Below are 24,820 nucleotides of genomic sequence, written 5' to 3' on the forward strand. Positions count from 1 at the left end.
ATCATGTCTAAAGGTGCCAAGGTTTCAGGTTTCAAGAAGTGTGACTCGTGCTGTCAGAAGATGTCTTTGACAGACGGTCACACTTCTTGTGTTTATTGTTTGGGCCCCCTACACCTGCAGGACTCTTGTTCGGTCTGTCATGCTTTCAGTCCGAGAGTCCTGCAGGAGCATAGGAATAAACTCATTTTGAGAGGCTTGTTAAAGCCTGAAGGATCCCCCGGCTAAGCCTTCGTCTGGGAAATCCTTAAAGTCCACCAAACCATCGGCTCCCTGTTTGGAGCCGACGCCAAGTGGAGCTTCTGCCTCCTCGTCGGTTCCGGCTGGAACCGGCACTTTGAGACCTCAGTCAGCTCCGACTTTGCTATCAGAGCCTTCTCTGAGCCAAAAGCGTTCGAGATCCCCCTCCTTAGAGTCCGTTCGCTCGGCTCCCAGGTCCCCATGACTACAATCAGAGCAGAGCCATAGATCCCATTCCTCTCGGTCCTCCAGGCTATCTGACCATGACTTAGAGAGGGTGGTCAGTAGTCTCCTTAAGTCGCAGGCACTGGCCAAAATGTTGACTAGCCCTTCTCAACAGACTGTGGTTATCCCTGTTTCTTCAACAGTTCCTCCTCCGACTCTACTACCGTGTTTGGAGCTGGAGCTTGTTGGGGCTCGAATCATCGGAATGTCGGAGCCGATGCCCCACCCTTCGGCTCCTTCGTCGGCTCCGATCTCTTCATTGGTTCCGTCCTTGGAAGGATCCAGGTGCCGAGACTCCCTTGTCTGCTCCGAGGGGGCGAGTGGCATTCGATGCTTGTCCGACCCCGTTCTCCCTCTCGGCCCCGACATCAGCCTCGGAGCCGTCCCTCTCGGTGCCAGGAGGGGTTCACGTCTCTTCGGAGCGGGGACCCTCTTCTCTGCCTGATAGGGGCGCCTTTGCGGTCATGAGGAGTGTGCTGACTCCGGTGTCGGCTCCGCAATTGACCCCTTCGGCTCCTCCCCCCATGGTGCCTGCATCTGTCTCTGTCCACCCTCCTGACCCCAAGTGTGGAGAACAAGCGCTCCAGGTAGCCCCATTGGGTGTATCTTCCTCTTCCGAGGCCTCCTCTGATCTCTCAGAGGAGCCACCTCTGAAGAGAAAATGTAAGAGGAAGCATGTTGACTTCCCCGAGTGAGTCACCTCTGACACCGACTTGGAGGATTCGGAAGGGTCCCCAAGGTCCCACTCTGAGGATGTCTCCTTTTCAGACATCCTTGAAATCCTTATGCAGAGGGGGAACTGGACCGCCCACAACCCTTCCGTGGACGAGTCGGTGTATCTGGACGCGTTTGGTTCTCGCCCTTCCACCTCCTGGGTGTCTCCGCCTTTCGACCCGCTCATGGAAGTAGTGGCTCAGAAGGCGTGGACGGCCCCGGACACAGTGGAACCAACTCCCCGCAGGCCCACAAAATTCATTACAGCCCTGTCCGACAAACAGTTTCTTACAAAGGGTGTCCCTGTTGATGCCATGGTGTTGCAGCAGCCACTAAGAAGGAGTTGACTGACCCTTCAGTGCTTGTCCATCCACCTAATAAAAATCTAGGACAATGGACAGGTACGGGAAGCGGATGTTCTCTTCAGCATCCTTTTCCATGTGGTCGCTGAACTATCTGTGCCATTTCACCCGCCTTCAGAGAGATCTCCTCAAGGAACTGGGTGATACCCTTCAGGATCCATCTGCTGCGGGGTCTCAGGATAAGAGTAACTCCCAGCTGGCGACCCTTAATTCTATAGTCAACTCTTCCGTGTGGCTCATTTCTTATGCAGCCGATGGGGTGAGTAGAGCCGCAGGCACAGGCGTGGCTTTGAGAAGACATGCCTGGATGTGGTTATGTAACTTTGCTGACCCCTTTAAGGCGTCCTTCACCAATACCCCCTTCGATGGTTCGGCTTTGTTCAGACCATAGGTGAAGGATACCCTTACCAGGTGTGAGCAGGAAGGCAAGACTCTCTCTGCCGTGGGAGTCCATTTTTGTACTCCTTCTAGACCATACCCTAAAGGTCAGAAGAGTAGGAAAATGTGGTTTTGCAAACCCCAAGGAGTCATGCCTAACACACGTGGCGAGTTTCCCTCCAGGGGCAGAGGAGGGAACAACAGATGCCGACCGAGGGGCAGAGGGGGTCCGCAAAATCAGGGTAGCAAGGGAATCTTTTTCTGACAAACCCTTTCAGCACCCCTGAGGGGCTGCCCAACTGTCCACTCTCGGAGGCAGTCGGGGGAAGATTGTCACTTTACCCAGAAGCCTGGCGACTCCTCACACAAGACAAATGGGACAGTCTATCATATCCGAGGGTTACAAAATCCCCTTTGTCCACACCCCTACACAAACAAACAGGTTCCTTCCAGATGTTCCACCCAGTCTAAGAGAACAAGCAGTACTAGAAATTTCAAAACTGCTAGAAAAAAGAGCAATCCAGCCAGTCCCAGCAGACCAGCAAGGATTCGGGATTTACTCCAAGTTCTTTTTGGTACCAAAGAAAACAGGGGACTGGAGACCCATTTTGGATCTCAAAAGGTTAAAAAAAATCTGTTCAAAGAACGAAGTTCCGGATGGTCACGCGTCAGTCCATTCTGCCCTTTTTGAGTCCGGACATTTGGATGTGCTCCATAGACCTTCAGGATGCGTACTACCATATCAGAATGAACAGACGCTCCAGGAGGTTTCTCCACTTCCGGCTGAGAGCCAGTCACTATCAATTTAGAGCCCTGCCCTTTGGTCTCACCACAGCCCCCAGGTTGTTCACCAAATGCATGACAGTGGTTACGGCTCACCTGAGACGGCGAGGATTCCAGGTGTTTCCATATCTAGACGACTGGCTTCTAACTGCTTCCACCAGGCATCAGCTAATCCAAGCCAGGGATTATACCATCCAAACTTGCTCAGAGCTAGGTATCTCCATAAACTTCGAAAAGTCTGCATTGTCGTCTTGTATAACCTTTATAGGCACCATATTAAACACAAAAGAACTGTCGGAAAAACTTCCATTAGAAAGAGTATTAGTCATTCGCCGACATGTTCAAACGTTACTACAATGCAAGAGAATCCAGGCCAGATTTGTACTGAAAACCGTAGGTTTCATGGCAGCAACAATCACATTACTTCCCCTGGCTCGTTTTCACATGCGGATTCTTCAATGGATGCTTTTTTACCCAATGGTCTTTTCAACAGCTTCCAATGTCTCACAACATAATAATCACCCAATCATGCAAAGACCACCTTTCTTGGTGGATGGTCTCCCCTCAAGTTTTTCAGGCAGACCATTTGTACTTCCTCCTCCGGTTGCCACGGTGACAACGGATGCCTCCCTGATCGGGTGGGGGGACATTTTCAGGGCAAGACTGTCCAGGGCACTTGGCAACCCCTAGAGTACCATCTGCACATAAACGTCTTGGAGATGAGAGCGGTACTTTTAACGTTGCAAGCTCTTCAGGACTCTCTACCTACTGGGACTATTGCAGTTCAGACGGACAATATGTCGGTAGTGTGGTACATCAACAAGCAGGGCGGAACCAGGTCCTATCCCTTATGTCGAGAAGCACTCAGACTCTGGCAGTGGGTGATCTCCTCTCAATGGTTTCTGATAGCAACGCACTTCGCCAGGAAGTCCAACATCATAGCGGACAGGTTAAGCAGAGCAATCCTTATGCCTCACGAGTGGTCTCTCAATCAGTTAGCAGCGGACAAAATTTTCCGCAGATAGGGTCACCCTTGCTGCGACCTTTTTGCAACCCCTCTCAACAGCAAGTGCAGCGACTTCTTCACTCTCTTCCCTCTCCCAGGCCATCCCCCCAGAGACACTCTAGTTTACGATTGGCCCCGGGGTCTACTCTGTGCATTCCCTCCTTTTCCCTTAATTCCAAAACTGATTCAGAAAGCGACCGCTTTGGGATCCAGGATGATCCTCATTGCTCCTTACTGTCCTCGACAAATTTGGTTCCCATTCCTGCATCGTCACCTGCTGGAGCAGCCTTGGAATCTGGACCCAGTGCCAGACTTCTTGGTCCATCAGTCGGGCGGGCTGCACCAATCCCTTCACTCTCTCAACCTCACAGCTTGGTTGCTCCACTTCCAACCTTAGCCAGGCTTCCACATGTTTCTCAGTCAGTGCGCAAAATCATACTTTCTTTGCACAAACCTTCTACTAGAAAGACTTATGCTAATAAGTAGAAACATTTTTCTTTCTGGACAGAGGCTAGGAAGATAAACCCCTTTACAGCCCCTGTCCATAATGTTTTCGATTTTTTGACGGAACTTTTTTGAGCAGGTTCCTCAGCTGCCACCATTAGGGTCCAGTTGGCTGCTGTCGCAAATTTTCACGTTAGCCTATCAGAGTCCAGTATCATGTCCCACAAACTTTGTAAGGCTTTTCTTAAAGGGACTATATTACTTAGACCCCCGGTTAAAGATCCACCCCCCCCCCCCTCCGTGGGACTTGAACTTGATATTAACTTCATTGATTCTCCCTCCTTTTGAACCTGCAGCTTCTTGTTCCTTAAAGTTACTCTCCTGGAAGACTCTCTTCTTAGTAGCCATCACCTCAGCCAGAAGAGTATCGGAACTTCAAGCCCTTTGTGTTCGCCCTCCATATCTTATTTTTCACAAAGATAGAGTTTCACTCAGGACTAATCCTTCCTTTTTGCCCAAAATACCCTCAGAGACAAATCTCAATCAGGCTATTGATCTTCCTGTCTTTTTTCCTAATTATTCAAACAGAGCTGAACAAAATTTACACTATTTGGACGTTCACAGGCAGTTACGTTTTTATTTGGATAGGACCAAACAGACAAGAAAATCAGATCAACTCTTCCTGTCCTATGCTGAGGGGAAGCAGGGCCTGCCAGTTTCTAAGGTAACCTTGTCCAGGTGGCTGGCCTCTATTATTACCTTGATCTACCAACTGAGACATAAAGAACTTCCATCAAAACCAAAAGCTCATTCCACCAGAGGATTGGCTACGTTGGTAGCTTTTCAGGCTAGACTTCCAATGGAATCTATTTGTGCTGCAGCAACATGGGCCACTCCTCATACCTTCATTTCGCATTACAAGTTGGATATGGCCTCCAGAAGTCGAGCTGATTTTGGTTCCACTGTGCTCAAGAGTCTGTTTCGATGAGCCACCCACGGCTAAGGTGCTAGGGACGCTGTCCCATCCAGCAAGAATGAAGACGAGATAGACAACTTAACATTAAGAAGTTATGTACCTACCATAACGTTCCATGTTAGTTGTCTTCATCTCGGCTTATTTCTTGCGTCCCACCCTCCATCCCCCTAGCCTGGTTAGGACCGAGAAGAATCCCTTTTGAGGCCTTCTTCCTATGGCTGACCTTGTGTTTAGGTTTCATCCTACTCTGTTTGTATCACTATAGGTAAACCTTTGGTGGGACTAGTGTGTTTTTTTTTCTATGGTGTTAGCTTTTCCAAACGAGATCTGGATATCTGACGCCTAGCATTGTGGGATAAGGGGAGGCCTCGAGCCGGTAAATAGCTCTCGAGCTTTAGTAAAAGGCCGAGTCGGAGCCGAGGATCGGCTCCGAACCCATCCAGCAAGAAAGAAGGCGAGATGAAGACAACTAACATGGAATGGTTATGGTAGGTACATAACTTCTTCTTATACTCTTAAGACTAGAAGGTGTCTGTTTTCATATTGTATATGCAAAATTGTATTTTTGTGAACATCAGATAACTAAACACACTGACGGTGTTGTCTAAAATAATTCACAATCATACACGTACATGTTCAAAGCTGCTGTCAGAAAGAAGTATTTGTGCCTTTGCTGCTTGGTTGTTTCCTATTGTGCCAAATGCTTGTAGAGAGCAAAGTCCACCACCCATGGAAGAGTGAATGGGTGCACTACATAAATGTCATACGTAGTGAGCCAGTAGGCACTAAAGTCAGTTTCTGGAAATGTCATTAAGATTAGAAGGTAGCATGTCGATCAGAATGTGTACAGTTGCACAAAGGAAGGAAGATAAAAAGGATTTACTGCTGCCTATTCATAATGCGCGCAAATCGGAGTAAATTAATATAAATTCAGGCAACTACATTTTTTGAGTTTTTACCCAGTTTTTCCTCTTCACAGCTGCCTCCAAAGCCTCTCTTCATCTCATGTGTCTACTGAATCTCCTTATGCCCCCAACCTGTCTGCAGCCCATGCCAAACTCTGGCAAGGAGAGTCACATGTGCCACATCATACTGATGCCAGGGGGTGCTTTTGCTGAATTCTCCACCTCTTGCATACATCATTGACAACCTGTGGTGGAGGATGCAGTGGGGGTCAGCAGTCCCTGATTCCCACTTCTGCAAAAGACTTCACTTAAGCAAGATGCCGCACCCACCACCAGCCATCACCAGGCACTGTTGTATCCCCAGTCTTTACCAGAGAAAACCAGCAAGTTACTGTGCTCTGACATGCCCCTCCCATCTCCCCCTTAATACACAACACCCATCTCCCTACCTGTGCTGTCAAGTACCAAGTCAGGATTCAAATTAGCTGTAGTCAGGGCTTCATCCCTCAATGTTACCAGCACAGGCTTGGAAATACTAGATGTTTTTGCTCATTTCACGCACAAACCTGGACATCTCGAGAAACATGTGGACACTCAAAAGGTAAGTCAGCCATATGTTATTTCATAAACAAGCCTGCAAAGGACTTTATAGACATTCATATTAAGTTAAACTAAATAGAGATTTTAATTTTCTGTAAGAATGATTGATTCTTGCCTTGCATTCGTATGATGATACTAAAACTTGAAATACATATACACATAGACAAGGACCCCAGAGCACTGCAGTAGCCGAGTTCTTAAGGGTAACCACAGTGAATCCATCAATTTTAATCTGTTATCCTGTCTGCTTGTTTTATATTACCCTTTTTACCAGATGATAAGGTAACTGCTACAAAAATATTGGTGAATTTGGAACAGTCTTTTTATGACATCATGCAGTATGCAGAAAAATTAACAGGTGTCTTCATAAACCTTTCGGAGCCCTCGTGACCAAAATAAGATTGAAAACGTCAAAATAGTGATGGCTTCCATTAATAACTTTAATAAATCCCATCACTTTAGCATTTTTACTGGTGACTGACTTGCATTCTTGTTGTTATATTGCTGAACTGATAATTGATAATGTACAATACCTAGTTAAGCTGTCATCGTTGTATAAAAATTAGTATCACATAAAGCTGCATTTATTCCAATACTTCTCTTGGCAATTACAGAGTTTGGACGCTGCAGATGGCCAGTGTTTGACAAGACCTTGAAGAAATGCATTCTTCTAAACTGTCATGACAAGAATGTGTGTCCGAAGCTAGCAGTTGGTGATATTGCTGAATTGCTTTCAGGTATGATTAGTTTTAGTAGGTGAAGACTGATTATTTTATTTCCTTGATGGGTAAGAAGGATGCGGTTTCGTAACAGCTGAATGGTGTAAATGGATAAAGCCCTGTGTCCCATGTGATCAAGAATCAGTTAGCACATTGGGCAGTGGAAAAGCTGGTCAGGGAGGATGGATGTGAGTGAACAATGCCAGCTTATCCATCCTGAGGCAATAGAGGATGTTTATCGTGTTACACTGCTGCAGTCATCACACTTGGGTTATCCTGCCGTCAGGCGGTCCCGCAGTCGGCCAGAGTTCCAAAGTCTTGGTCCGGCGTCAGTTGCTGTCGCTTTTTCCCTGACGTCAGTGCGCCAGAGGTATATAATATGCCTCCGACGCCATTTTCTTCAGTCTTTCTTGCCGCGCGGTGCCCGAAGCAGAAGCAGTTCGCAAGTGCCAGTCAGCCGACTCCTGAGATTTTCGAAGTTGAATTTCAGATCCGAAGTCTTCAATAAAGCTAAGTACCCCGTTGGGAAAACGTTTTTCTTGCCTCAGACCGATGTCAGAAAAAGTTAATAATTGCATTTCTTGTGGGAAGCAAATACCTCATAAGGACTTCCACTCTTACTGTATTCCATGCCTAGGCCCTGATCACGACGTCACTAGTTGTCGGTTTTGTGCTAGATTTAACAAACGCACTATAAAAAGACATTTTGATTTTGCTTTGCACTACTTTGGCCAAAGGATCAATTATACTATGCCATCGGATCAACCGATAACCGCAATTCCGAAAAAACGCAATGACAAGGATAAAGACAGGCATCCGAGGTCCAAAACCGATGACGAAACCTCTTCTAGGCCAGTCGCCGGTTCTCAGTGAGGCGCTTTCGCAGCCCCTGACACCCGCTACCTCAGAGCCACAGACCGCCTCCAACTCCCACGTGGAGACAACTAGGCCTCTGGAAACTCAAGGTATTGGGCCTACGGAAACTAATCCCTCAGATGGGTCTGGAGCCGCTGAACAGGTACCGGCTTCTGAGGGTTTTTTCAGACCTTCACAACTTACCATTAAAACAACAGCCAAGACAAAGGTACCATTAAAAACAAAGAAACAAGTACAGCATTCTCCTGGACAGTCCTCCATGCCTAAGAAAAGATGCTTATAATGGCAGAAGACCTCATTACTCTAATCAGGGGTTTTCATCCCCCTCCTGAGAAAAGGCCTAGGCAGGATACAGACTATGACTCCTCTGATCAGGTTTCCATTTCCTCTGATTCCTCTTCAGACCAGGGATACTCTTTACCCCCCCTATGAGGACTCTGATGCTGAGGAATCTATCCCTTCAGCTTCTCCTCCTGAGGATTACTCTTTTGGGGAAACTTTACATACCATGAGGGAACATTTCCATTGGGAAAGTCAGGAATACTCAGAATCCAAGAAAAGGCTCAGGGATTACCTCTTATTGCCTCAGCACAGGCCCCTGGCTATTCGCCTGTGCTAGACATTGTGGATGATGTATTCTCTGAATCCAGCTTATCTCCAGACTCTTTGCCCCCTGCTCCAGCCAAGCCAGATTGGTATTATAGAGTCCCTGACTCTTACAAGTTTCTTTACAAAAACCCTTCTGCTGATCCAGAAACTATTTCCCAGGGTCCAAAAGGGGTTAAGGCTTCCATTGCAAAAAATCCAGTACCCTCTGACAGAGATTCCAGAGCTTTGGATAGATGGGGGAAGAAAGTATACACGTCTGCAACTTTAGCAGTAAGAGCTTTAAATTGCCAGTTTCACATACTTAAGTACCAACAATATTTAATGGCTCAGTTAAAACAGAAAATGCTTGATAGCTCAGAAGCTCCTGATTGTAAAGAAATGCAGGATTTATTGCATGCAGTTGAACAGGTGGGAAAACATACTCTGCAATGTGGTTTTGATTCTTTAGAGGCCTCTTGTAGAGCCGCAGTTACAGGTTCTGTTATTCGAAGACATGCTTGGTTAAAAGAACAGAGTTTACCTGAACATGTTAAGGCAAAGTTATTGGATGCTCCTTTACAACATGATACCTTGTTTGGTGTTAAGGCAGAAGAGGTGTTAAAGAAAATGGAGGATAAAGCTAAATCTATGCAAACAGTCAAGGATTTCTTATAGGTACAGCCACCTCGGTTTAGCAGAAATTGGCCAACAAAAAATTGGTCCTTTCCAGTGTCGACAGGCCACAGAGAGGCAGATACAGACGCCCAAGAGGCAGATCTCAACCCCAAGGCTCAAACAGACAACAACAGTGGGGCACCTCAACCCCAAAAGGAGGTGAGGACAAGTCTCAACCTTACAGGAAACAGTCACAATGACTTTCCTTTGTGTACGCCAAGCACATCCCTTCTGGAAGCCCCCTTAGGGGGAAAACTAGCACTTTTTTCTCAAAACTGGCAATCACCCAAGACAAATGGGTCCTGAATATTGTGTCTCAAGGTTACAGATTCCACTTCTATACTTTACCAAAGCTAAAAGGAATGCCAGACCTGCCACAAAATCAATGGGCAGAGGCACAAAAACAAATTTCGGCCCTCATGGACATGAGAGCTATACGAAAAGTACCACAACAGGAACAAGGACAAGGATTTTACTCAAGATTCTTCCTGGTCCCCAGAAAGGACAAAGCCTGGAGGCCTATACTGGACCTTTCAATTCTGAATACTTACCTGGATATTCCGAAATTCAAAATGTTGACATTACAGCAGCTTCTACCCATGCTGGGAAAGAAGGCTTGGCTTGTTACTCTGGACCTCAGAAGCATACCTGCATGTCCCTATCAGACAAAATTGCAGAAGATACCTCCGATTCAAAGCTGGTACAATGCACTACCAATTCTGTGCACTGCCCTTTGGCTTATCTACTGCACCCAGAGTCTTCACAAAGTGCCTGGCACCAGTAATTGCATTTTGCAGACAAAAAGGAATTCAAATATATCCATACCTGGACGACTCCCTCATTCAAGCAGAGACAAAGGACATTCTTCAACAGCATCTGGTGTTTGTGAAAAAGTTGCTAATTTCTCTAGGGTACACAGTAAATGAAAAGAAGTCAAAACTAGTGCCCTCACAACAGATTACATTCCTGGGTGCCAGCTTAAATACAACGGGCCAGATGGCTTACCTCACGCCAGACAAACAAGTGCAACTAACTCAATATTTTCAACTACTGGCAAAAACGTCCCATCTCCCTGCAAGAAAAATTCTGCAGGCCCTGGGATTCATGGCATCCTGCATACTACTAATACCATATGCCAGACTGCATATGAGGAAATTACAATGGTACCTAAAAATTGTTTGGACTCAACATTCTCACAGTCTAGAAGCAGTAATTCCAATAATTCCCTGCCTACAACAGGAGTTTCGATGGTGGGCACAGGCATGTCACCTAAACAAGGGCCAGCCTTTTACCCAACCCACAGCCAGGCAAACTCTAACAACAGATGCTTCGGATTACGCCTACGGAGCACACATGGCAGGAACATTCATTCAGGGCAAGTGGACCACAGACCAGATGCATCTTCACATCAATCAAAAAGAGATGTTGGCTGTTCAAAATGCCCTAACAGCTTTCAAGGACCTTCTACATCCAGGACAACTATTACGAAAGACGGACAACACCACAGTAATCTGGTACATAAACAAGGGGGCGCTCATTCTTATCCCCTATGCAGGCAAGCCATGACCTTGTGGAACACAGCTCTAATGTACCAAGTTCACCTGCAAGCACAATTCCTGCCAGGAAAGAAAAATACTCTGGCAGACGACCTAAGCAGAAATATCATGGACCCTCACGAATGGAAATTGAATCCACAAATCTTCAGCATGAAACACAAAAATGGGGATGCCCAGACATAGATCTTTTTGCCTCCCCTCTGAACTGCCAACTACAAAAATTCTGCACAAGGACTTATCACAAATAAGCATGGAAAGTGGATGCTCTTCTGTTCAGCTGGAAAAACCTAAAAGTCTATGCCTTCCCACCACTGCCTCTCCTTTCAAAGGTACTCCTAAAAGCCAGACAAGAAAACCCACAGATAATCCTGATTGCTCCAGACTGGCCACGCCAGCACTGGTACCCTATCCTAAGGAACTTGGCTCAGGGCCCACCATGGATTTTGCCCCAAATTCCACACCTTCTGACTCGACAAAACAATCAGATCCTGCACGGTCAGCTCAAAACCCTAAACCTGGCTGCATGGCAGATACTTTAATCAAACAGGCAACACCTCTCTCTAAAGCTGTTATGGATGTCATTTTGGAGGCCAGGAGGCCTAGCACCAGGAAAGCTTACTCAGAAATATGGAAGAGATTCTGCGCCTGGAACCAGGCTCACAGCCTGGATCCTCTTGTTCCAAACATTCCTCAGATTTTACAATACTTAATTGAGATGCTGGACAGAGGCCTATCCTTTTCATCAATTAAGATTCAAGCCTCTGCCATTTCTGCACATTACAACATGGATCCTCCTTTATTCTCTCATCCCTTGCTAAAAACATAAGACTGCCCTGGAGAGCACCAACACCAACTTGGGACCTCAATTTCGTTTTGGAAAAACTAACCCTACCACCTTTTGAGCCAGCCAATACAGCCGATCTAACATTTTTATCATGGAAAACAGCTCTGCTCCTGGCAGTAACTTCAGCACGAAGAGTCTCAGAGCTACAGGCATTAATGGCAGTGGAACCTTTTATAATTTTTCATCAGGATAGGGTATCTTTAAGGAAAGCCCTACCTTCATGCCAAAGGTTGTATCTAGTGTGGCTCTTAACTAAACCATCCATTTGCCTAGTTTTTATCCAAACCCCCAAAATAAAGGGGAGAAACGTCTGCATTCTTTGGACATACACAGGTAGCTACGCTTCTACTTGGACAAAACAAAAGCTTTCAGGAAAACTGATCAACTGTTTGTAGCATATGCTGCAGGATCACAAGGCAAGGCTATCTCAAAACAGACTATATCCAAATGGATAGGACACTGTATTCGGTATTACTACACACAGCATGGAAAATCAGTCCCCAATAACATTAGGCCTCATTCCACCAGGGCAACAGCCACTTCAGCAGCCTTTCTCAGAGGAGTACGTACCAAGGAAATTTTGGAGGCTGCAACTTGGCGTTCAGTGCACACCTTCACCAAACATTACCACCTGCCTGTTTACTCTAAATCCAGAGCAGTTCTGCAGGGCCTCTTAGCCAATCCTAACTCTTTATAGACCAGCCACCCAAACTTAGCTTTGGGATTCAACCCCAAGTGTGATGACTGCAGCAGTGTAACACAATGAACATAGTACAGTCTTGTACCTACCATAAATGTAGATGTTCGAGTGTTCACACTGCTGCAGTCCAGGTTACCCTCCCACCATCCCCTCTGAACTAGCTGGACTTACCTATACCCTTCTATCCTATACAACCTTTGGGGTGTATTTGCTGGTAACTGAAGGTATTGTTTTTATTTTATATGTATATTTTTGATTAGCAATATGTATTGCCTACCCACTTGGGGGCACCTGACATCTGGGGCAAGAAAAACTGAAGAAAATGGCGTCGGATGCATATTATATACCCCTGGCACACTGACATCAGGGAAGAAGCGACAGCAACCGACGCTGGACCTAGACTTTGGAACTCTGGCCGACTGTGGGACCGCCTGACGGCAGGATAACCCAAGTGTGATGGCTGCAGCAGTGTGAACACTCGAACATCTACATTTATGGTAGGTACAAAACTGTACTTTATCCAATATGGTAGCACTGGAGACTCCTACTGGAGGACAGGGAAATTAAGCCAGGAACATTTTGGCCTGACCTCACATGTGGATTGCCATGTTACAGGCTCTTATGTCTTCAGTGGTACAGAAAACTTACCCACCACAATCTCAGAGACTTCCCATACTCTGGAACAAACTACCTATCTATATCAAACAAAGCACCTCATTAGCACTCTTCAAGAAAAATGTTGATGATTGGATGGGAGATAGAAAATTAACCCCGGGGATCACTTCTGTGGCTCTGCTTGACAGGGGCACAGGAAAATAATTTTCTTGGGTGGCAAAAGCCAGGGTACTGTTTGGCTAAGCTTATGTAGGCCCTAGGGCCAATAGCCTAGTACCTACCTGTGAACCTATGACCCATAGTTTAGATGATAGTTGGCTGAATTTCAGGGCTTGACTGTTGTGGCAGTGTCTCAGATCCAGCCAGATCTTTTAGTTTGGGTTTTCGAGATGACTTGAAGCTAGCTGCTAGACCTCTAGCTGACTAACGTACTCTTAGTGTGTGAAGAGGTTCTCCATGTGGTAGTGAATTATTCTGTGCATTCACAATCAATCACAATGTGATGTAACGTGCATCAGCTATCTGTACGAGTTGGATTCTGTGGCCATGGTGTATGTATCAACTATTTCTATACATCATAACCCTGTGAAGTGCAGGACTGTGGCCTAACATGGACTGATCAGTCACTTCCTCAGGTTCACCTGATAAGCACATAAATCCACAAATAAACATACCTCATCTCTCAGAAGGATTGGGTTCCTCTTAAGACAGTCTCTTGCTTCCTGTTGAAATTGAGGTCAGAACTATCCTAAGACCAGTCCATCTTCTTATTTTCTCTGCAGTGACAGAAACCAGGAAAAAAATCCTTCATCCAAAGCAACTGCAGCCACCTCATGTTGTACTGAGATGAGTACATTAGTGTGTGCCTCCTTTGTTCTGTGATGGGCAGTGGCCAATGCAAAGAAAATATTTTCTAAATGGATCACCAGTTGTATAGTGTTTTGCTGTTACACCTGAAGTTTGTTTTTGTATGATTGTTGTTGATTTATAGTTCTGATTATACCACTCTTTGTCAGCATGTGCTTTCTGGAATTATCTTTCTTTTTTGGGTCGTTTGTTACGTTACCTAACAAGACCATTTCAGTTCAAACATTGACTATAACTAGTCTGTCTTCACTCTTTAGCAGATGAGTTTCTGAAGTGCTGAATCGAGCAGTTGCAGTGATTCAGAACTCTCCTGATGCTGATACTACAGTCAGTTATGAGAAGTTCAGACCAGTATTAAAAAAATTGTTACATAAAGTCCAAAATTTCAGTTATTTTTAAATTGCCACTTTAGGTTATACCAGCAACACTAATTCTACTACTTACCATTTCAGTTTGCACACTAAGTCTTAACAAAAAAGTTATAGAATATCTTAGCTGATTCTTATATGTGTGAGTGATAGAGTAAGCTCTGTAACAGCCACATACCCTCTCTAAAAGACCATGTATGTAAGCTACAACACCTTTTTGTGAACATCAGATGTTCCACAGGCGAACCTTATCCCAGATATAATTTAATAAAAATGAAACTTTGTACCCAAAGGAGCAAGCAAATTACAACTGCACTCCAAATGTTGGGGGAGGAAGAGATGACCTATTTAATTTTGATGCAGAAATGGATAATTAATAATGTCAGTCATTAAGCAGTCGTATAAGCCACCTACTCTTGTTGTAAATATTCAACAGGTAGTAGTGATGTATAGCCACTGGTTTACAGACACAACTGTCACCCTGCCATAACATTTTCTGACCTGAATGAATCCTATTGGAAATTCTAAAGGCTTAAAAATATTTTCTTACTATATGCAGATTATGCAACAGACATTTATAAATATAGTCTAAAATCCTAGTGCTAACAGAGATGTGGCTGAAGATCCACATTAAAAATCAAGAAGTGTATTGTGGTTCCAATATTTTCTTTTTTTTTAAACAAGAAACATCTTTATTAAATTATCACCTATCACATAGGCAATTATACATTTATATAAATGAAAACAAACCATATTGACATAATTCAAGTTGGAAACATTATACATCACAAACCATATTGACATAATTTTAGTTGCATACATTATACATCCAGTCATCATCAGTCAACCATTACGTAGCTGTTTCAAATCCTGCTTTCTTTTAAACCTTGATGTTCTTCATGTTTCACTGTTTCAATGATCACCTGTGGGTTATCCCTGCTGTGGTCACCTTCGGCCAGCCCGAATACCAGAGTTAGTGTTTTTCTGTGTCAGCTCCTGTCGCTTGCTGCCTGACGTCATGTCGTCAGTGCTATCAAGGAAGGTAGCCGACACCATTACATCAGTCTTTCTTGCCGCGGAGCCCGTATCAGAAGAAGTTCGCAAGTGTGCTGGTCGGACGCTACCAGAGTTTGGATTAGTGCTGAAAACGTCTAAAGCTAAGTACCCCGTTGGGGATCCTTTTTTTCTTCCACTAACCGATGTCCGAAAAAGTTAACAATTGTCTCACCTTTGGAAAGCAAATACCACACCAAGACTTCCATTCATACTGCGTCACATGTTTAGGCCCAGACCACGACGTCCCCCATTGCTGGTTCTGTGCCCTCTTTAACGTGAGAACCATTCGTCGTAGAGCTCTTATTGTAGCCAGGTAATTTTGTCTTCAGTCTTCGCTTTCTGAAATGCTGTCCATCAGCCAACAATCTGTAGACATTCCGAAAAAATGTAAGGATAAATATAGAGACAGACCACACAAGGCTAAGCCTTTCGCCGACTCTACCGCTAAGCAGGTCATCAGTTCTCTGGAATTCAGTGAGGCGCCTTTGCAGTCCCGATGCCCAATTTGATACCTTCACAGGCCTCTACTGAGAATCTTTCGGAGTTCAGTATGCCGCAGAAAGCTTCTTCGTTTTCCGTGCCTTTGGTTGTCTCTGCCTTGGTTGGGTCCGGAGCCATGAAGCAGGCACCAGCTTCCGAGAAGTTTTTTTGCACTACCGAATCTAGAGTAAAACTGGCATTTTCTTGAACTACTATTTCTCTCAGACCGATGGATACTCTTAGGCCTAGAAGCAAGGCCACACGTAGGAAAACTAACTCTAGCCACCATTTTACTCCTGCTCCACCACTCCAAGCTCAAATGCTTAAACTGGTGGCGGAGCTTATCATCCTTATCAGAGGTAGTTAGGCCACACCTTCTTACAGGAAAAGATACCTTTCTCCTGAAATACTGAAAGAACAGGATTCTGAGGAGTCTGATTATTCAGACTTTGAAAAGGAACAACCTCTGACTGCTTAGGATTCAGATGCAGAGGAATCCATTCCTTCTGCCTCCCCACCAGAAGATCTTTCCTTTGGAGAAACCCTTCACACCCTCTGGGAACATTTCCACTGGGAATCCCAGGACTTCCCTCAGTCTAAGAAAAGACTGAGAGTTTCTAGACCTGCCTCAGCACAGACCCTTGGCCATCCCCCCTATCTTAGAGGTGGTTGATGTCTTCCAGGAATCCAGCTCAACTCCTGACACCCTCCCACCTGCTCCCAGAAAACCTGACAGGTATAACAGAGTACTGGATTCTCACAAATACCTGTACAGAAATCCTGCTGCAGACCCGGAGGTCATTACACAGGGTCCAAAAGGAGCCAAGGCTAGTTCTGCAAAGAATCCTATTCCTTCTGACAAGGACTCCAGAGCTCTGGATAGATGGGGTAAAAAAGTATACACCTCTGCAACCTTAGCTATCGGATCACTCAACTGTCAGTTCCACATGTTAAAATATCAACAACACACTTTGGAACTGTTAAAACAAAAGATGTTAAGTTGTCCATCTTGCCTTCATTCTTGCTGGATGGGTTCGGAGCCGACCTCGGCTCCGACTCGGCCACTCTAAAAGCTCGAGAGTTGGTTCCACTGGCTCGAGGCTCCCCTTATATCCCACAATGCTAGGCGGTAATACCCCAGATCTCGTTTGCCGCTACAGCTATCGAGGTGTGTTGCTTCAACCGGCTTCAGGTTAGTGTAGAAAACAGTTTAAAAACTTTAAAAAATCCCTTTTAAATTAGTTTTTTGTTCAGTATCCCCTTACTTTTAAAGGATTTTTATCCCTTCCTCCTTGTTATTCTCCCTCTTTACCACAAGAACTTGTATGTTCTTCCCTTAGGCCTTCGGGCCCTTCCATCCCTCCTTGGAGTGTATGTGTTTTTGTAGGGACTTTTAAAAATTTTTAAGACTATCTAAACTTTTTAGTTTTAAGTTAGTTTTATTTTAGTGAATAGTGTAATCGGTGTGTTTGTGCTTGTGTGTGATTGCACTTGTTCCTTAATATGTCTAAGGATTCGAAGGTCTCAGGCTTCAAGAAGTGTGACTCGTGCTGTCAGAAGATGTCTCTGACAGACGGTCACACTTCTTGTGTGTACTGCCTGGCACCTTTACACCTGCAGGACTCTTGTGCTGTATGCCATGGCTTCAGCCCTAGAGTCCTGCAGGAAAGAAAAAATAAGCTCATTTTACGGGGCTTGCTAAAACCTGAGGGTCCCCCGACTGTTTCTTCGGGCAAACCCTCTAAGGCTTCTAGGTCTTCAACTCCAGCAACTGAGTCGATACCTAAGACGTCGAAGTCTGCTACAACATCGGCTCCGGCTGGAGCCGATGAGACTCAAACTCCTATTTCTGTGGTTCCCTCGGCTCCGGCTGGAGCCGAGGTATTAGAAATCTCTGAGTCGACTCCGATAAGACTATCGGAACCGACATCAAGGAAGAGGTCCAGGTCGCCGTCCCTTGGCTCCGTTCATTCGGCTCCAGCATCTCCCTTGCTGTCTGAACGGAGCCATAGATCTCACTCCTCTAGGTCATCGAGACTTTCTGACCATGACCTTCAGAGGGTAGTGAGTCGACTTCTTAAGTCCGAGGCACTGGCCCAAATGCTTCAGAGCCCGACTCATCAGTCGATGCTTAATCCTATTTCTCAAAATGTTCCTCCTCCGACTCCCTTGAGCTCGGAGCCGGGCGTTGGACCGAGACTGTGGTAGCGTCAGAGCCGATACAGTTGTCTTCGGCTCCGTCGTCGGCTCCGATCTCTTCTTTGGAAGATTCTCGGCGCCGGACTTCCCTCGTCGGCTCCGAGGGGGTGAGTGGCATCGGACCCTTGTCCGACCCCGCTCTCCCTCTCGGCGCTTCGGCGCTGGTGAGTTCGGCTCCGACATCGGCCTCGGCACCGTCACTGTCAGTGCCGAGAGAGGTTTTCAGCTTTTCGGAGCGGGGACCTCTGGCTCTGCCTGACAGGGGTGCTTTCGAGGTCATGCGGAGTGTGTTGGAACCTGGTTCAACTCCACAGTCGGCTCTGTCCGCCCCTCCCTCCTCGGTGCCTCAGGTAATGTCTACTCACTCCCTCATCCCAGACCGCAGAGAGCCAGCTCCTCAAGAATCCCCTGTGGGGATCTCATCCTCTTCCGAGGCCTCTCCTGAATTGGCAGGGGAGCCCCCGAGGAAGAGAAAGTGCAAGAGGAAGCACATAGACTCACCTGAGTCTGTCACCTCTGACACGGATTTAGAGGATTCTGAGGGTTCCCCCCGTTCCCCTTCTGAAGATGTCTCCTTTGCAGACATCCTGGAGATCTTGAAACAGAGGGGAAATTGGCCGGCCCTTAACCCTTCGGAGGATGAATCTGTGTATCTTGAGGCGTTCGGCTCTCACCCTTCCACCTCCTGGGTGTCCCTCCCCTTTGACCCCCTTATGCAGGTGGTAGCAAAAAAGGCTTGGACGGCTCCTGACTCTGTGGACCCCACCCCCAGGAGACCTTCAAAGTTTATTACAGCACCAGCAGACAAGCAATTTCTGACTAAAGGAGTTTCTGTGGATGCTATGGTGGTAGCTGCTGCCACCAAGAAGGAACTAGCTGATCCTTCAGTGCCTGTCCATCCCCCTAACAAGGAATCTAGGTCTATGGACAGGTACGGGAAGCAGATGTTTTCGTCAGCGACCTTTTCAATGCGTTCGCTGAACTACCTCTGTCATTTCACTCGTCTTCAAAGAGACTTGATCAAGGAAGCTAGTGAGATGTTAAAGGATCCTACAGCTGCGGGTTTTCAGGACAAGATGAACGCTCAGCTGGCTACCCTAAATTCTATAGCTAACTCCTCCATGCGCCTCATTTAATATGCGGCTGATGGAGCGAGCAGAGCCGCAGGTACAGGTGTGGCCTTACGCCGGCATGCCTGGATGCGGCTATGCAATTTTGTGGACCCCTTTAAGACGTCTTTCACTAACTCCCCGTTTGACGGATCGTCCCTTTTTGGTCCTCAAGTGAAAGAAACCTTGACAAGGTGCGAGACTGATGGCAAAACTCTTTCTGCCGTCGGAGTCCGTTTTTCTACTCCTTCTAGGCCTTACCCCAAGGGCCAGAAAAGTGGGAAGATGTGGTTCCGCAAGCAATCTCAAGGGGCTTTGCCTGACGCACAGAGTCGGTTCCCCTCTAGAGGCAGAGGGGGGAACAATAATGGTAGACGCCGCCCTAGAGGCAGGGGGGGGGTCCGCAGAACCAGGGCAATCGAGAAACCTTTTCCGATAAGCCCTTTCAGCATCCCTGAGGTGTTGCCCGGCTGTCCACCTTCGGAGGCAGTCGGGGGAAGACTTTCACTGTACCCAGAAGCCTGGCGTTCTCTAACTCAAGACAAGTGGGTACAGTCCATCATTTCCGAAGGCTATTCCATTCCATTCTTTCGCACTCCAAACCAATCAAAAAGTCCCTTCCAGATGTTCCACCCGCTCAAAGGGAACAAGCAACGTTAGAAATATCAAAGTTGCTTGCAAAAAGAGCCATTCAACCAGTTCCAGCAGACCAGCAAGGATCCGGAATCTACTCCAAATTCTTTTTGGTTCCAAAGAAAACAGGGGACTGGAGGCCCATCTTGGATCTCAGTATCTTGAACAAGTCTGTCAAGAAAACAAGGTTTCGGATGGTCACGCTGCAATCCATCCTACCCCTACTGGGGAAGGAAGACTGGATGTGCTGTATAGACCTCCAGGATGCGTACTATCACATAAAATGAACAGGCGCTCCAGGAGATTCCTCCGCTTCAGGCTGGGAACCAGTCACTTTCAATTCAGGGCCCTGCCCTTTGGACTCACCACAGCCCCCTGGGTGTTTACCAAATGCATGGCAGTGGTTGCCTCTCATCTGAGACGCCAAGGATTCCAGGTGTTTCCATACCTAGACGACTGGCTCCTTACAGCTCCCACCAAGCATCTTCTGCTACTTGCCAGAGACTACACTTTTCACATCTTTCGTAAGCTAGGTATCTCAATAAATTGCGAAAAGTCTGTTTTGTTGCCTTGTCGTGCTATTACCTTCATAGGCGCAAATCTAGACACAGTCAGCATGTCAGCGAGACTCACAGATCAAAGGATAGCAGACATACACAAACTGGTCTCACTTCTTTTCCACAGCAACAAAATCAAAGTCAGATTGGTCCTGAAAGTACTGGGGATAATGGCAGCTGCTATCCCTCTACTTCTATTAGCCAGATTTCACATGAGAATCTTACAATGGATGCTCTTCACACAATGGTCATATCAACAACTTCCGATGTCCCACACCATTGTGATAATGCAAGCATGCAGGAATCATCTCCTTTGGTGGATTTCTTCCCCACAGCTCTTATTAGGAAGACCCTTTGTCCCCCCCCCCCCCTCCGGTTGCTACTCTGACGACGGATGCCTCCCTGATCGGGTGGGGGGGGCATTATCAGGGAAGGACAGTCCAGGGCGTATGGCAACCTCACGAACGCCACTTGCATATAAATGTCCTAGAGATGAGAGCAGTGCTTTTAGCGTTGCAAGCCCTTCAAGACTCTCTTCCGGTGGGAACGATAGCAATACAGACGGACAACATGTCTGTAGTGTGGTATATCAACAAACAAGGCGGAACCAGATCCTACCCCCTATGTCGAGAGGCACTCAGACTGTGGCAATGGGCGATTTCTTCTCAGCGGTTTCTGATTGCAACGCACATCCCTGGGAAGTCCAATGTTATTCCGGACAAATTGACCAGAGCTATTCTTATGCCTCACGAGTGGTCTCTGAAAAATTCAGTATTGGAAAAAATTTTTCTAAAGTGGGGCCAGCCTTGCTGCGACCTTTTTGCTACTCCCCAAAACAGCAAGTGCAGAGATTATTTCACCCTCTTTCCTCTACCAGACCATCCCAGCAGGGACGCTCTAGTCCAAATTTGGCCCCGGGGACTTCTGTACGCATTTCCTCCCTTCCCACTAATTTCTCAAGTGATACAGAAAGCCATCGCTCAGAAAGCTTCCTTGATCCTCATTGCCACTTACTGGCCTCGACAGGTTTGGTTCCCCTTTCTACACCATTTTCTGTTGGAGCAACCCTGGCATCTGGACCTAGTTCCAGATCTTTTGACCCATCAGTCGGGTCAGTTACATCGCTCTCTTCCCTCCCTGAACCTCACTGCTTGGTTCCTCCAATTCCAACCCTAGCCAGGCTTCCGCTAATATCTCACTCAGTTCGAGATATTTTAATAGCTTCCCATAAATCTTCCACTCGGAAGATTTATCTTAGTAAGTGGAAGCGTTTCTCCTTTTGGGCTCATGGAAGGGACATAGATCCTTTCACTGCTCCCATTCAATCGGTTCTTGATTTTTTAGCCGAACTATTCCATGCAGGTTCGTCTCCTTCTACTCTTAAGGTTCAATTGGCAGCCATATCTAACTTTCATGTGGGCATCTCGGATTCTGCCATCATGTCTCACAAGCTTTGCAAAGCTTTCTTGAAGGGAGTTTTACTTCTCAAGCCTCCTATAAGAAATCCTCCTCCTTCTTGGGACCTTAACTTAGTTCTCACATCTTTGATTCTTCCCCCTTTTGAACCTGCAGCTTCCTGTTCAATGAAATTGCTATCCTGGAAGACACTCTTTCTGGTAGCCATTACTTCGGCTAGAAGGGTCTCAGAGCTTCATGCACTCTGCAGTCGACCACCTTATCTTTTGTTTCATAAGGATAGGGTATCCTTACGGACCAATCCATCCTTTTTACCTAAAGTAGCCTCTGTGGCAAATCTAAATCAAAACATTGACCTTCCTGTGTTTTTTCCTAACTATTCTAACAGGTCTGAACAAAAATTACATTGGCTAGATGTTCATCGACAATTAAGGTATTATTTGGATAGGACCAAACAGACCAGAAAAGCTGACCAATTGTTTGTCTCTTATGCAGAAGGCAGAAAGGGCCTTCCAGTTTCAAAAGTATCACTCTCCAGATGGCTTACATCCTTGATTTCCTTTGTGTATGAGATTAGACACCAGAAGTTGCCTAACAGACCTAAGGCTCATTCAACTAGAGCTTTGGCTACTTCTATAGCTTTCCAAGACAGGCTGCCTATTGATACGATTTGTGCAGCAGCTACATGGGCTACTCCTCACACTTTCATTTCTCATTATAAGTTGGATTTAGCTTCTAGACATAGAGCTAACTTTGGTTCCACTGTACTCAAGAGTCTGTTCCGATAGGCCACCCGGGACAAGGTGCTAGGGACGCGGTCCCATCCAGCAAGAATGAAGGCGAGATGGACAACTTAACATATAGAAGTTATGTTCTTACCATAATGTTCCATGTTAGTTGTCTTCTTCTCGCCTTCTTTCTTGCATCCCACCCTCCTTCCCCCTGGCCTGGACAGACCTAGAGGAGTTTGATTGTGACCTTTCTTCCTACCACCTCTATTGTATATATGTATATACTGTACTATGTATATATTCCTTCATCAGGTTTTAGGTCACCTTCCTTCTGTCATTTTATAGAGGTGGGTTTCCCATTTCTAGTATTTCTGGATTTTTCTTTGGCTGGGCCTAGCTTACAAACGAGATCTGAGGTATTACCGCCTAGCATTGTGGGATATAAGGGGAGCCTCGAGCCGGTGGAACCAACTCTCGAGCTTTTAGAGTGGCCGAGTCGGAGCCGAGGTCGGCTCCGAACCCATCCAGCAAGAAAGAAGGCGAGAAGAAGACAGCTAACATGGAACGTTATGGTAAGAACATAACTTCTATTTTTCAAACTTTGACTGTGCCAATTCGAAAGAGTTAGTAGATTTACTGCACTCTACTTGTCAAGTGACTAAACACTCATTACACTGTGGATATGATACCCTAGAAGATTCAACCAGGGCAGTAGTGTCAGGACCTGTCATTAGGAGATGTGCCTGGTTGAAGGAACAACCTCTCCCTGATCATGTCAAATGTAAATTACTTGATGCACCCTTGGATAAGAACTGCTTGTTTGACGTAAAAGCAGAAGAGATACTTAAAAAAGATGGAAGACAAAGCAAATTCTATGCAAGCCGTAAAAAAATTCCTTCAGGTGCAACCTCCTAGGTTCAGCAGGAAGTTTCCCTCAAAACACTGGTCCTTTCCTGCAGCTAGCAGACAGAGGCAAGGTAAGCCCCACAAGGACAGACCACCCAGACTCCTATCTCAGGGACAGCAGAGAACCAAACAGTGGACCACCTTCACTCCAAAGGCAAGGAGTTCTAAGCCATCCCTCCATGGCAAAAACTCTCAATGACTCCCTCTCCTCCCTCTGCCCTCTTTTCACTCACCAAAAACTAGGAGGAAGGCTCTCCCTTTGCAAAGAAAATTGTCTTTCTGTAACAAAGGACCAATGGGTCTTAAAGATAATTTTTCAGGGATACAAATTCTCCTTCAACGAACTCCCAATTCTAAGAGGGTTCTCAGACTTACCTCCAAATCAGTGGGCAGAGGCATTGAAACGGGTCCAAACTCTCATATCCCAAGGGGAAGTAGAACCTGTCCCCTCAGATCAAACAGGCAAAGGCTTTTATTCCAGACTATTCCTTGTTCCCAGAAAAGAGGGCACTCTTGGTGCGCCCCATCCTGGATATATCCATTCTGAACACCTTCCTGTTGGTCCACAAATGCAAAATGTTAACTTTCCAGCAGCTGCTGCTTATGCTGACAAAAAGTGCCTGGTTAGTTACCCTAGATCTAAAAGATGCCTACCTCTACATCCCCATAAGGGAATCTTGCAGGAAATTCCTTTGCTTCAGAGCAAGTTCACAACACTTTCAGTTCTCTGCGCTACCCTTTGGCTTATCTACTGCTCCCAGGGTATTCACCAAATGCTTAGCCCTGGTCATAGCCTTTTGTAGACAGAAAAATATACAAATTTACCCTTATCTGGACTACTGCCTCATTCAAGCAGATTGCAAAGAAAAGCTCCTCAAGGACCTCGTCTTTGTCAAAACCCTCCTAACCTCCTTAGGTACATCATCAATGAGAAGAAATCAAAGCAAACACCCTCCAGGAAGATCATTTTCTTGGGAGCACTGCTAGACACAGCATCCCAAATGTCCTTCCTATCCCCAGAAAACCAGAGCTTCCTGTCTCTCTGTTTTACCCAGCTGGCTTCCCGAAGTCATCTCACTGTGAGGAAGTTCCTGCAAGCCTTGGGACACATGGCATCTTGCATCCTTCTAATTCCTCTGGCCAGGCTTCACATGAGAAAACTTCAGTGGCACATAAAGAACCTTTGGTGTCAGCATTCTTAACCTCTAGAGACCACTCTCCCTCTGATCCCCTGTATAAGGGCCGAGTTTCTCTGGTGGGCAGGGGCCTGTGCCCTGAACAAGTGTCTTTCCTTC

The 24,820-nt window shown here is 46.2% G+C and overlaps 1 protein-coding gene across 5 annotated transcripts in view; it reads left to right on the top strand.

Moving 5' to 3' along the window:
• Nucleotides 1-24,820, top strand: part of LOC122797160 (cell wall protein DAN4-like) — an 800,950-nt gene that overhangs the window by 625,189 nt on the left and 150,941 nt on the right. For 4 of the 5 annotated variants that reach the window (XM_044065971.1, XM_044065974.1, XM_044065970.1 and 1 more), the window contains one exon: nucleotides 7,245-7,367. The exons of the other annotated variant lie outside the window; for it this stretch is intronic. In XM_044065971.1, the coding sequence (XP_043921906.1) occupies nucleotides 7,245-7,367 (123 nt within the window). The remainder of the gene's footprint in view (nucleotides 1-7,244; nucleotides 7,368-24,820) is intronic. 5 annotated transcript variants of the gene reach the window in all.

Source organism: Protopterus annectens, chromosome 3.part0, assembly GCF_019279795.1.
Source record: "Protopterus annectens isolate FY-2018-M chromosome 3.part0, PAN1.0, whole genome shotgun sequence".
NCBI classification, from domain to species: Eukaryota; Metazoa; Chordata; order Ceratodontiformes; family Protopteridae; genus Protopterus; species Protopterus annectens.